The following is a 14,884-nucleotide window of genomic DNA, read 5'->3' on the forward strand; positions in this document are numbered from 1 at the left end:
ACTTATTTGGTTTGCTTTCCTGCCCTGTTCTTGGCGCTCTAGTCAATGTTATCCAAAGCAGGGAACAAGGTATCTGTTACATATTTTGAGGCCCAGAAAGACAAGCTATTATAGCTGAAAAACAGAGTACTGTCAGGGGCCTGGGCTTGAGAAGCAGGTAAAGTTCAAATCCTGACTCCCATTCTTGTACACACCAAGAAAACAACTGAACACCTCTATACGTTAGTTTTTTAATCTTAAAATGGGTCTGATAACATGCAGGATGTTGTATACCTGAAACTAATATAACATTGTATGCCAACTATACATCAATGAGAAAGGACAAAAATTTTTGATAAAATATGCAGGGTGTCTCAATAAACATATCATTTATTACCTCGCTTTACATTCTGTAGCACCCTCTAGTGGAGTGTACAAAAATCAGCATGGCATTTCTGCCTTCCAAAACCGTGGTTTTAACTTCAGCGTACATTGGAATCACCAGAAGAGTGTAACACAGATCACCAAACCATAGGATTTCTTATTCATTAGGCTTGAGGCGGGGCCTGAGCATCTGAATTTCTGAAAACTTCCCCCAAAGTGATAGTAATGCTAGCGGTGTGTCTCGAAAACACTCTTTGAGAACCACAGCTCCAGATCTCGCCCCTCCCCTCTGTGTGTGCATGAGCACATATGCAGGCACACAAATGTGTATGATTGGCAATTGAAAGATATACTAATTGTTGTTTTTTGAATTTTATTCATACCCATCTAATAAGGATTTTGAGGAATAAAAAAATATCCATGTAAAGGATATAACACAGCATCTAAAATATAGAAAGCATGCAAGAAAATGGAGTATCACAGAACATAAATCGTTTGCCCAAGGTCTCACAGCTAATAAGTGGGGAATCAAAATTAGGTCTCTAACTCCAAAGACATAACAAAGTGTAGCCGTACCACTACAAAAAATAGGGTGCAAACACACATATTTAATAAAAATTTCAAGAGAAAAAGATCAGTTTTACATATCAGGGTCCAAGTTTTTATCTGTCTTTATTGACTAAACAGCCACCTATATTTTCCACTGGGGAATGTTGTTAGCATTGGAAAAGAAGATGCACAGAAAGGATTCAGATCATCAGCAACAGGGCCTGGGGTCATTCATCAATTCTGACCCCCCAAAAAAGGCAAGGAGAGGACTGGAGGGGGGAATTTTTTTCTTAAGAAGAAGCAAGGAAAAACATTTGGATCTAGGGCCATAGTCCTCTGCCTGGTTGGGCTATTTTCAAAAGTTGATTTGATTTTTTCCTTAGCAATGAAAGGTATACATGATCCCTATACATTGTTTGTGGAGTTCAACAAATCAGGAAGAGGGGAAACAAAATCCCATAATTCCAGGGACTAAACAGCCAATCCTTTGCTGGGATTTGGTGGCATCTACTGGCAGACTCAAGAGGTATAAACCTCAGCCAGAGAACTTTCTGGAAAACTAGCTGTGTGCGTACTTGCCTGAAGGACACTGTGCTTGGAGATCAGGACAAAAAGGTAAGAGAGCCTAAGCCCCTACAGAAATTCGGAGTCTGTGTGTGTGTGTGTGTGTGTGTAAAGAGAGAGAGAAAGAGACTGGAGGGGAAAGCTATCACATTATATTACCGGCAGAAAATTGTGTTTGTGCCAAGAGAATGGCAGGCCACTTTGGGGGGGGGGGAGGATACCAGGGAACAGGAAAGAAGCTGCACCTTGGAATTGCTAACATGGGGATGGGAGCGTTTGGCTCTTAACTATTGGAGGGCTATGGTTTAGAACAGGATTTTGGCAACAGAGAAAAACGTGGGAAGAAAGAGTATTTTTAGGGTCTGAAATTAAACCGCTAGGAGAGGCCAAAATATTTCTGGCAAAGCCTCTTTATTGGTTATGGTCGCCTTGACTTATTTTCCTTTTCATTAGAACAATTTTCAAACTTATACAAAAGTAGAGACCATTCCGTACACAGCGCGCGTGCACGCACACACTCACATACACATGTGCGCGCACACACATACACGCCCCCGTCTGGGACACACACCGGCCCCAACGCTGTGTCCCAACGCTAGGGGCGCACGCCTGCGCACACCCACCACCACCGACGCCACGAGGGCTGCCGCGCATACATCGCAACCCCAAGGCTACGCGAGCTCGCCCGCACACAGACAGGCCCCAACACCACGCCCCCACACACCCACCACCCCAACTCACACACACATTAAAACCCCCGCTCCGCTTTTATTTTTCTTTACTCCGACAGTTGCGCAAGAGGTTGGGGGGCGTGGCCCCAAATTTGACCTCGCGCTTCCCCACTCGCGGGAACCTTAGCTCATTTCCGCCCATCCTGTTTCCGCAGGCCACGTAGACACTTCCTTTCCCAGTGGAAAAAAAAAAACCCATAATGCCTCCGTGCAGGAAAAAAAGAAAAAAAAAAAAAACCTCTGGTCAGGGGAACTCTGGGTCGTGAAAATAGGCCACGTGAACACCCTGCCCTATAGACTTATGACCCAACGGCTGTCGCGCTTTTGGAGGGCGGGCTAAGAACCTAAGAGGGCGAGCGTCATTGGCCAGAGCCCGCACTAAAGGAGAAAGATGATTGGCTTGCTTCAAGCCTTAACCGTGAAGAAGCAGGTTGCTAGCACCCGCCTTTACTGCGGCGAAGTGTCATCGCTGACGTGTTAGGCCTCGTCCAATCATTTGGTTATGGAACATTCTAAAACTTAGGCAAGACGATTGTGATTGGCTGGAGGCTATAAGCCCGCCTCCATGGTGACGTGTCTGCCTATGGATATCAGTTGCCAGAGAAACCTGGCTTTACTATGGCGGTTGGAGGGACGGCAGTGATCACACGTCGGCTGCTGGAAAGAACTGGATTCTCGTTTCAGGTTTCGGGGTGGGGGTGGGGTGAAAGGGTTGACGATTTCTTTTTATCGTCGCATATATTGACAGGATTAACTAATGGTTTCACAGTTGGGCAGAGCTGCATTCAAATTCCTCCTCGCCAACGCCCAGCTTGGGCTGGCTCCTGTTCTTTCAGCGTCTCGGTTTCCATGTTTGTAAAATGGTGATAATAATAGTATCTACCTCAGAGACGTGTACCTCAGAGGCTCGTACTGTGTGTTAGTGCGTATAAGGCACTTAATACCAATCCTGGTTCCGAAAGCTATTCGCTGTTATTGTGGAGTGAAAAACCCGCGTAACAGAATGAGAAAAAAACATAAATTATGTAAAATCGTTCATTATAGTGTTTTTCCTGCCCATCAAATTCTTTCCTATAAGAAATTCGACCTATAAAAGAGACACACCAGTCTTTGCCGGTGAAATAATTTACTACTTGAGAATTAGCTCGAAATAGCGGGGATTGGAATTTTCCATATTGAAAAGTTTAAAAGGCGGGGGTTGGGGGGCGATGGAGAACGAGAGCGATCAAGAGATGAACCACATGCGATGAGTAGGCCTTGTTTGGATCCTCATTCGAACACACCAACTAAAAAAAAAAAACTAAGATGCGTCGGGAAAATTTGAAGACGGGTTTGATGGTTTTTTAAGGAATTGATGTCGATATTTTAGACGTATAATGGCATTAATGGTTATGTTTTCAAATTATCTTGTAGAGATAGGAAAATATTTGCGGATTAAGTAATAAAATGTCTGGGAATGACTTAAGATACGTTGATGACTGGGATTTGCTTCAAAATAATCTCAGCGGTAGGGGGAAGTGGGGAGGGGTATAGATGAAACAAAACTGGCCCTAAGTTAATAATTGTTTGAGCTGAGTGATGGGGCATATGGGGTTCCTTATATTATTCCGTCTTCCTTGGTATATGTTTGACATTTTCCATAATAAAATGCAGAAAATCAGCTATTCGGTGAGCCTAAAAAAATCGGAGTGGGGGGGAGCAGTGGGTGGGGTTATAGATGAAACAAGATGGCCTTCAGTTGGTAATTGTTGAAGCTGGGTGATTGGTATAGGTTTATAATACTCTTCTTCTACATTTTTATTCATTTGAAATTATCCTTCATAAAAAGTATAAAAAAGACAGTTACTTTATCAAAAATAAAGATAAATGCACAATACAGTAATTTTGAAAATAAAACCACAAGAAAGGAAAAAGAAACATTTGTACATTGTTTATCAGCTGTGGTGTCCTTTGTGTGTGATAAAATGCATTGGTTAATGGAGGAAAAAAAAGGATCTCATATCTTTTTACTTTATGTCCTTTTCTGTCCCCTTCTTTGACCTTCCAGGCCATCATCAGAAAAGCTAAGTTTGCTGTATAGTAAGGATCAGAAGATCTGATCCAGGTTGCAGAACCATCCCTGATTACAGAATCTGGGTAAGTGCCTCCCTTCTCCTGGCCTCAATTCTCAAACAAGATAATTCCACATAACCTTCCTAACTGTCCAGGAATATTTTGAAGATTAATAAGCGGCTATCTGGGAAAGCACTCTAAATTCTAAGAAGGAAAGGATGGGTGCTTCCAGTATAGCAAGTGCCCAAACAACAGAGGACTGTATAATCTTACATTCTTTGATAAAAGATGCTACAATTGATACCCTAGAGTTAGTTCCATATATATGTGTATATATATGTATAATTCTTTTTTTTTTAAAAAAATTGTGGCATCTCATGTACAGCATAATTTAGTGGTTGAAAGCAAATACTGACTTCCTTAATTTGAATTCTATCTTTGCCACTTACTATGTGATCCTGGGCAAGATACTTACCTCCTTTTGTCCCTAAATTTCCTCATGTGTAAAATAAAGATGATAATAGTTCCTTCATAGGATTTTTGAAGGGATTACGTGTAAAGTACCAGGACAGTGCTTGGCACATATAAGTGTTTGCTTTAATAATGATTATGGTTCTGTTAGTCCTTGTGGTACATCCTGGTTTACCTACCCACACATACACTCTTAAACTTCTAAAAGCAGTGGATTCTTCTGTTCGGAAATGTAAAAAAATTAATACTGTTGGTTTTTTTCCTGATTTTTCCAGAAGCAGCAGTTACCACTAGAACTGAATTCTGAAATTATGACTTCTGGCTTGTCCTAACAATCTAGAAAGATACTGAGTATATTGATCGTATTTATTTACAAGGGAATTTCCAGGAGCTATAATTTTAACTAGGAAATCATAACCATATTCAGTCTGCTAACAGCTTTTGTGTCATTCCTCCTTTGTCTCAGACTCAAAAAATATGTTAAACATAAAGGAAGTGTTCCAAGATCCAGAAGAGAATGGATATAAATGTAACTGGCATGGTATATGTGTATTTAAAGGTTTATTCCAACAAACCATAGGAGATGTTGTTCACACTTCATTTGTGACACACCCATACCAAAATGTTAGCCTTTGGAGTCTCCATTCCTAAGTAGCCCATCACTTGCATGAGGGGATGAAGGAAGGTTTTTTCAGTGACTTGAGAGCTTCATTTTCCAATGGAGTCACTATATTTTCCTTCTAATTTTTTTTTTTTCTCTTCTGAAAGCTGGGTTGCAGAGGAGGGCGCTGCCCTGGCGGAAAAGATGCAGTAGATGGGTAGGCACAAAACCCCTTTACAGGAGGCCATTTGGAGAATGATTAAGGGCAAAAGGGAGGGAGTGGGGCTGTTAGGCCAGTAGAAGCTCAGAGAAGGCAAGGTCCAGGGTATCCTGAAATGGAGAAAGCCTCAGAGAGGAAAAGGACCTTGACCTGCACCTCCAAGAATGGGCAGAACCTAGGAGGGGGGAGGGAAACCAGTCTGAATGGTATGCCTACAAAATGTATTATACACTGATAATTTACTGAAAAGTCCAGCTATGTGTGAGATCTAAGCATAAGAATAGATTAGAAAATCATTGAATATGTGTATTTTAATACAGATTTTGTCATGTAATTGGTATGTGAATATATTATCCTTATAATGAAAGGTGTAAATATTACAGAGTAGGCTCAGGTTTCAATTTCTTCGCCTCCAATCTCTTACTCTTTCCAGAGTTAACCACTATTCTCAGTTCTATTTCCTTCTAGATCTCTAAATTATGTACCTGTTTAAAAACATACATGGATATATATATATAAAATACGTTTTGTGTTTTCTTTTACACAAATATGGTATCACGCTATAGGTATTGTTTTTGCAACTTGCTGTTTTTATTCAGCGAATTATCTTGGATGTCTTCATGTCCATTCAGAGTGTTCTTTTTGATTCCTTTTGCAGTGGCATTGTTTTAACTAGCATGATAATCCATATTATGGATAAACCACATTTTATCTTTCCACCAAATCACTAGTGATAGACCTCCAGGTTGACTCCAGTGTTTGCTACTTCAAATAATGCATCAAACATCCTTGGAAACCATTTACAAGTGTTATTCTAGGGCAACATTTATGTCTTTATGATAATTAAACCAAAGTGATACTGGTGTGAGAACAGATACCACTATGACAGACCAGGTGACCTAGAAATAGTGATAACCTTTAACAATTGAATAATCAGAAATCATTGGGAAGAGAGTACCTTAAAAGACCCATGTACATCTAGGAATTTAGAATGTTCTATAATAGCATTTCAAATCAGTGGGGAAAGGATGACCGCTTTAATAATTAATATTAGGAAAAGTCACATATTTGGAAGAAACTATAGAAATACCAAGAAATACAGGAAATCATATTTAGAATATTGATTTGGGAGCATTTTCCCTGGATGTGACATAAATGCCAAAGTTCACAAAGGAAAAGGTTGACATACTTGTGTGATTATACACACACACACACACACACACACACACACACAGACCCAGAGAAGGAAAATGAGTTTGGAAAAAATGTTTCCAACATACCCAAGAATACTTAGGATTTAATTCTTAGAAATCAGTAAAGGAAGCAAACAACCTAGTATAAAAAAGAACAAAAATATTCACATAAGCAAAACATATACATGAATGTGTGAAAGATGCTCAGTGATATTAACTACATACTAGGTAAGCAAAAAATTTTTTTCCAGAAGATGTTTATCCCATGTTGCTGAAGGTGTAGGTGAATGAACTTTAACATTTTTGCTGGGAGTACAAATTAAAGTGGTTCTTTACAAATTGAATTTGCCTCTATCTCATCAAAGTTATAAGTATATCAATCCTTTGAACAGTTCCACTTCTGAGAATAGTCCTGAAATCCCTAATGCTCTAATATATTTGTACACTTATGACTATTACAGCATTTCTGTAAAAATGAAGTATTGGGAACAACCTAAATGTTAATAAGGGACTGGCTAAATTCTGGCACATAGAGATTATAGAGTAATGTGGATATTAAAAAGAATGAGCTAGGTATGTGTGGACAGAAAGATGCCCATGACAAAACGAGAAAAGGTGTGGGGCAATATGTCTCACCAAATCAAATACAGAATACACATTTAGTTTTAAAGGTTGTATATGGTGTGAATATGCACATAGGATTTGAAAGCTTACACAGTCATTCTGGGATTGGGGAGGGGAGGTAAAGGGAGAATTCCCCCATCTTTATGTATTTTGGAATTTATACATATGTAAAGATTACCCGTAAATGGTACCACAGAATTAACTAGTTGGGGAAAATAATGCAGATTTTCAGTTTGTAACTTAGAAAATAAATTCTGGGTGGATTAAGAAAATATAAAACCTCCATTAAAATGACATCTTTTAACAGTGGAAGGGGAAACTAACATTTCATTATATAAAACTTTAAAATCTTAACATCAGGCACTATAAAAAACACTAGGGGAAATACAACTCTTGGTATATAAAGAGCTCCTATAGATGTTGAAATCACTAAGAATCAACTGAATGGGCACAGGACAAAAGCGTATGTTGCCAATAGAAGCTTTTTAAATGTTAAACATCTCTAATAAAACAACTAAACATTTTATCAAATTCTGTAAATGAGCCTAGCCACTGCTGACCAGAGTACAAGTGATAGTTTTACACACTACTTGTAAGGTTCAAAACTGGTACAGCTTGGGAGGAAGTTATTTGGCAACGTGTTATTATCTCTTGACCCACTAAATCTGCATCTGGAAATAATAAAAGGAAATGACAAAAATGCTGTAATAGTTTCTGCAGGGTAAATTGAAGAGGAATCACTTTCCATTAAGGGTGTTTAGATTAAGGTATGACCATTGATGAAATACACAGCTCTCAAGATCTACGTATATTATGTTACATGGGAAAAATAACTAGTTGTGATACCACGTTTTTTAAAAGGGAAGGTTAAGATTTGATAACCAGTATAAGCTCACCTCTGTTTAAGCATTTACACAGAAATTTAGAAAACTAGGGCAAACCTACGAATGTGTTTTCTCAGTGTCTGGCCTACCCCTAGAGCTGACCTGTAGAAGACAAGTGGGAAAATACTTGATGACTCGTCCCTAATTTGTGCCTCCATTTTCTTCATATGTTGAATCACTTCCTCACTTTGAATCGCTATTGTATACCCACCAGGGACCTAAGTGCTGCTCCAAAATATATGCTATATGTGTAACACAAGACCTGTGGCAAATAGATTAATGGTGTGGTTCTATAAGCAAAACTAACATGAGACATTTAAATATTGGACTCTGAAGTAACATCCGCTTCGTATGGTATTGGAGATGGGAGAGAAACATGGATTAGGGTTGGAGATTTAAGGAGGAAAGAAGACTTCTGTGGTATTTAGATGGAGACAAGGGAGAGAGCATGATGGGAGCAAAGAGTAGGTATACTAAGCCAGTAAACAACCATTATAAAAGCCTGAAACTGAAGACAAGCTGGCAAACTCAAAGTTTAAAATGGCCCCAAATTAAGTAATCTATAGTGCAAACTTCACGGTCACTGATCTTGGAGCAGTGTTAAGCTGGGAAGGGAGGTACAAAGTGGAAAGCTATCCAGAAACTTGTGTTACAAGTAGGAGCCAAACATCAAAAGGACAGGTATTCCCTTCTTTTGATGTCTGGTTTCTGACTTCCAGGTAGTAATAGTTGCTTGTTTGATCTGTAGGATACTCAGATGAAAATAAAGGTACTGAGACAACTTCTATAAAGGCTGTTTCCGTGGCTTTATTCACTGGTCACAAACCTTGACTCGTGCAGGTATTTTTCTGTATAATGTCAGATATTTCATGGAGACTTTATAAGAGTGATAGAAGAATTTGTAGAGAATGACAAAACTCACCCAGTTAATTAGAACCAGGTAGAATTCCTTTTTGTAGTTTTCCTATGAATGAATATATGAGATCAATGCCAAGGATGTACAGTAGGTTCAGCTATCATTTTCAAGTTCCTTCTCAGTAAGGAATTGCTGATGACTGTAAGACTTCCAAAATACTTCCCATCCAGCCTGGCCTCACTTCTGTTATACACAGTCTGGCTGGCACTGAGCCATCTTGGTTTCTTTAGTTGGTATTTTAACTATCCTAGTGGAAGCTCTGCACTGTATTAACTCTGAGGTGGGTTTTCTGAATTTTGCCTATATTACTTAATTCTCTGATACCCTCATATACCATGTCCCCTCTGTCGGGGGCACAATGAATGTTCGTTTAGAAACATCCTTTTTGTAAGCTTCGATAGCTTACAATGTAATGCCATGACACACTGGCCACTGATCCTTCACAGGATGTGTCTGTTTATCCCTCTCAGGCAGGTGTCTGATTCCCACAGGGTCAGTATCCGTATTCACAGATTTTGATGCTCTCTTGAGGGAGAGAGCCCTTTGCCCTTTTATTTTTTACTCAGATCTTTGTGTCCTTTTAGTGAGAGGATCTCATTTGGTTAGTGAAAGCTCTGGCACTCAGGCCTCTCTCCCTAGTAACTGCTTTCTCTGATTCAAGGCTCTGGTTGTCTAGCATTTCTTACCTCTTATTTCCCCCCCCTAGGGCTTCCCTGACACCTGCTTACATCGTTTTAAGGGCTAAGGATTGGCTGAGGAGCTTTTTATGTGGGTGAAAGTCATAGTTATCAGAGAAACCTGGTTTAAGTCTGATCCACCACCATCCCTCATTTTTTCCCAGCGGTTACCCTGATTTTAACAGTGTGGTATTGATTCATCTAGATACTTTTCCTATGCATTTATACGTATCAGTTTAAAACAGGAGTTTGATCACACTCACTCTACGTAAGAACTGTATAGGACTGATAGTTATTTCTCGACCTGTTCTATCTCTTCAGTATCCTATTGTACATATTATGCCTTATGCCTGTTTACCTAATAATGTAGACTCAAGCATCTTTCCATATTCATTCGTGGTTCTCTGCTTAATTCATTTGAATGTTCTTCCAGAGTGTGCATACATAATCTGTATTATGAATATATAGGTGTTTCCAGTTCTTCAATATTAAGAGCACCACTGCAGTGAACATCTTTGTGTCCATATTCACACGTATTCCTGCAAGACACTGTGCTGTTTAGCCAAATTGTATTTATAAAGTTTTTAAGAAGAACCTGTGAAGTCAAGGGATAGTTTTGCCTCATTCCATAGATGAGGAAAAAAAGGCTAAGAGAGCTTACATACCTTGCCCAAGTCCTCACAATTCATAAATGGCAGAGCCTAACTGAAGTAGAAGTATGTCTAACAGTGGAGCTCATATATTTTCTCTGATATTAATTTCTCAGATATATAATTTCTCTGATATTACAGTCAAAAAAGTACGGGGGTTTTTTTTCTGTATTATTTCATAAAAGTTCATCTTCATTGCAGAACCTGTTTTCCTTTCTAGGTTGTGTCTCCCACCTCATCCTTCCAGACCATCCCAGGAGATCTAGGAGGTTCCATCTGGGAAAACACTAGGAGTTCTTGGAAGGGAAAGAAGGAAGAGGATTATGTAAGTCAAAAAAAATTGCTTCATCTGTCACACTATAAGAATCATAGAACACTATTTTTTCATCTTTATCTCACAGTTCTCTCTGCTGCATTTTATACTATTATTCCTTGCCCATCTTAAAACTCTCAACTTCTTTGGCTTCCAAAACAACATTCTCCTAATGCTTCTATGGGTGCTCTGACCATTTTTGTTTTGTTCTTGGTCTCTCTGCTCACCCCTTAAATATCATTCTTTTTAGGTTTTTCCAGAATTTCATACTTTGGTGCAGTTTTTCTTCCTCTTCTCTCCATGAATGATTTTGATGACTTTCATAGCTTCCAGTAGCAGCTGTATGATGATTACTCTCAGATCTCCATTTCTGGCTCTGACCCTCACCTGAGCTTTAAAGTTAAATGTCTAACTGTATACCTCACACTTCGTAGATCCAGTACTGAACTTCTTTCCTCTCTAATCCACTTCCTCCTTCTTTAGATGCACTCTCATTTGTTGATATACTAATGACCTAATCACCCATTCTCAAAACCTGGGAATCATCACTGACTTCTCCCTCACTGATTTATCACCTCCTCCAACAAGCTAATACTGAAAGCGGTGTCATGTACCATTTCTCATTTGCTCCAAAGTACTCTGTGCTTATAACTGTCATTGTACTAACCTTATTTTTTTAATTGCCACTTTAGATATTTGAATCCCTAGCACCTAGCATAGTACCTGTCCCAAAACAAATATGCATTAATGTATGATGACTAATTGAATGGATGAATTATTTCTTTCCTATTACTTTATTGCTGATTCTAAACTAACCATTAAAATCAGTGTTTTTATTAATTCATTAATTACCTAGGTTTAAAATTACAGAGCCACCTTTGACTTCTCCCTCTTCATTTACCAAGTTCTGTATTCGGTTTCTCTTGACTCTGTCATCACCCTAGTTCAGGCCTACCTGGACTCCTACAAAAGCATTTACTGTTACTCATTTTGCCTCCAGTCAACCAATCTTTCTTATTTCTTTCATCTTGTCATTTCTCCTGTTCAGAGTCTTTAATTTCAATTTTGCTGCCTTCTGCAGTTTTATTCCATTTAATTCATTCTTTTTCTAAAATTATATTCCTGTCTTTTGAGTGGCACCAAAAAACTAACTTAATGGGCAAGTCCAATGAGTGATCGGATGGGGGCGTGAGAGTAGTGGTTGGTAGTGACGATCAAAGAGAGGGTGGAAGTAGTAAGTCACTTACAGATGATCCTGAACTAGGATTTGAAATCCAAATTCTCAGAGAATAGTTTCTGTTTTACTTTGGTGGGCCTTTAAGAAGCAGTGTGTGTTAAAGGTCACAAGAGAAAACAACCAAGTAAAATCCTTTATATATTACAGTGGTTGGAAAAAAAAAGGGTTGAATGAGTTCCAGAAAGCAGGGGTCTCAAACTCGTGGACAACAATCTGCAGAAGAAGACAACTTCAAAAAACCAACTAGAAGCAATATGCAAAGAAGTAAGATGAGAGGGGCCTCCTCAGGAAAGAAGACTGCTGGTCCACAGCAGAAGAATCTGGAACCGGCTCTCCCAGGCAGATGGGGGGGTCGCTCTGCAGAGAACCCCCCTTCGGGATCTGTGAGGAAGACAAGAAAGAACAAGCAGAAGACTCCTGGAAACGGAGATGGTGGCAGTACCAGCGAAGCACCCCAGCCACCTCGGAAGAAAAGGGCCCGGGCAGATCCCACTGTTGAAAGTGAGGAGGCATTTAAGAATAGAATGGAAGTTAAAGTGAAGATTCCTGAAGAATTAAAACCATGGCTTGTTGAGGACTGGGACTTAGTTACCAGGCAGAAGCAGCTGTTTCAGCTCCCTGCTAAGAAAAATGTAGATGCCATTCTGGAAGAGTATGCAAATTGTAAGAAGTCGCAGGGAAATGTTGATAATAAGGAATATGCGGTTAATGAAGTTGTGGCCGGAATAAAAGAATATTTCAATGTGATGTTGGGCACTCAGCTGCTCTACAAATTTGAGAGGCCCCAGTATGCAGAAATCCTCTTGGCTCACCCTGATGCGCCAATGTCCCAGGTTTATGGAGCCCCACACCTACTGAGATTATTTGTGAGAATTGGAGCAATGTTGGCATATACGCCCCTTGATGAGAAGAGCCTTGCATTATTGTTGGGCTATTTGCATGATTTCCTAAAATATCTGGCAAAGAATGCTGCATCTCTGTTTACTGCCAGTGATTACAAAGTGGCTTCGGCTGAGTACCACCGCAAAGCCCTGTGAGGGTCTACTGACCACTCACTGTTAACGTCTGGTATCTGTAAACACTCTTTTTGTTCTTAGTCTTTTTCTTGTATAATTGATGTTCTTTAAAATTGTTAATGTATAACAGGGCTTATGTTTCAGTTTGTTTTCTGTTTCGTTTTAAACAGAAAATGAAAGGAGTACAAGCTCCTTTTCTCATTTCAAAGTTGCTACCAGTGTACGCAGTAATTAGACAAAGAAGAAACATTCAGTAGAACATTTTATTGCCTAGTTGACAACATTGCTTGAATGCTGGTGGTTCTATCCCTTTGACACTACACAATTTTCTAATATGTGTTAATGCTACGTGACAAAATGCCCTGATTCCTAGTGCCAAAGGTTCAACTTAATGTATATACCTGAAAACCCATGCATTTGTGCTCTTTTTTTTTTTATGGTGCTTGAAGTAAAACAGCCCATCCTCTGCAAGTCCATCTATGTTGTTCCTTAGGCATTCTATCTTTGCTCAAATTGTTGAAGGATGGTGATTTGTTTCATGGTTTTTGTATTTGAGTCTAATGCACGTTCTAACATGATAGAGGCAATGCATTATTGTGTAGCCACGGTTTTCTGGAGAAGTTGATATTTTAGGAATTGTATTTCAGATCTTAAATAAAATTTGTTTCTAAATTTCAAAGCAAGTATTTTGCAGCGTGCCTTTAATATTACTGAGGCTGACAAGTCAGCAGGCTCAGGAAAGGTCTAGATGGTATCAGAGAGTTCTGACTTCCAGTGAAAGAATTCCTTTTTCTGTTGGGTGTGGCAGCCAGGAGTATGCTGTCATGCCAGTTCCCCTCCCCTGCCCTCTCACTGTGGCTTCTCAAAGTGTGATCGCTTTCTAGTGCTGCTTAGAAGAGGCGGTTTTGTTCCTGATGCACCTTGCCCCTATGTAAGTTGGGCTGGTATAACAGAATATTTAGTGGGTACTCTAACAGTCCCTTACACTTGTGCAGAGCTTTGCTCTTTCCCACAAAAGGAAGCATGGACAGCCACCTTCAGAAATACTTGTAGAAATACCACTATCAGAAATACTTAGAGATTTTGGACCAAGGATGGCCACTTTCCCTGGTTGCAACATTGAGGTCCTGTTCTGTTTTCATAATCCCTTAGACATAACAGTGGGAATCCAGAGTAGGGGATTTGTGGAGGAGGGTTGATGTTGGAGGCCTATAATTATAAATCCATTCTATATGGAAATTTCCCAAACCAGGTTTTGTCCCATGATAGTGTTTTTTACTTCTTTAGTGTGCAAAAAAAAAAAAAAAAAAGTATTCCATGTTACTGCAGAAATTTTGGAAAATACAGTAAGAACAAATCTAGAAATGAGAGTCCTGTATAGGGGCACCTGGGTGGCTCAGTCAGTTAAGCATCTGCCTTCAGCTCAGGTCAGCATCCCGGAGTTCCGGGATCGAGCCCGCATGGAGCCCCCTGCTCAGCAGGGGGTCTGCTTCTCCGTCTGCCCTTCACCCTGTTCTGCCCTTCACCCTGCTCTCACTCACTCTCAAATAAAATCTTAAAAAAAAAAAAAAAGTCCTGTATAATCCTACTGGATCAGTCAGGGTCCCAGCAGGAAATAAACGGGACTCAAAATAAGATGATTTGAGAAGTTTAATAGAGAAATTTTTTTCCCAAGTTGTCAGCAGAGGAGTAAAATCATGGCGTGTATTAGTTTGCCAGGGCTGCCACATCAAAGTACCACAAACTAGGTGACTTAACAGAAATTTCTTTTCTCATAGTTCTGGAGTCTAGAAATCCCAAATCAAGGTATTGGCAGGGTTGGT

The 14,884-nt window shown here is 39.6% G+C and overlaps 1 protein-coding gene across 2 annotated transcripts; it reads left to right on the plus strand.

The window, feature by feature from the left end:
- Window positions 1–1,392: 1,392 nt before the first annotated feature.
- Window positions 1,393–13,744, plus strand: MORF4L2 (mortality factor 4 like 2). 2 transcript variants are annotated; one of them, XM_006736590.2, is made up of 4 exons: window positions 1,393–1,527; window positions 4,255–4,343; window positions 10,716–10,820; window positions 12,193–13,744. In XM_006736590.2, exon 4 carries the CDS (start codon window positions 12,216–12,218, stop codon window positions 13,080–13,082), a length of 867 nt encoding a protein of 288 aa, XP_006736653.1. In that variant the 5' UTR covers window positions 1,393–1,527; window positions 4,255–4,343; window positions 10,716–10,820; window positions 12,193–12,215; the 3' UTR covers window positions 13,083–13,744. The 2 variants fall into 2 exon arrangements, with proteins under 2 accessions (XP_006736653.1, XP_006736652.1); XM_006736589.3 differs by lacking the exon at window positions 1,393–1,527 and adding an exon at window positions 2,737–2,891.
- Window positions 13,745–14,884: the final 1,140 nt, after the last annotated feature.

The sequence above is a fragment of the Leptonychotes weddellii genome, chromosome X (assembly GCF_054177405.1).
Source record: "Leptonychotes weddellii isolate Sample4059 chromosome X, ASM5417740v2, whole genome shotgun sequence".
In the NCBI taxonomy this organism is placed as follows: domain Eukaryota; kingdom Metazoa; phylum Chordata; class Mammalia; order Carnivora; family Phocidae; genus Leptonychotes; species Leptonychotes weddellii.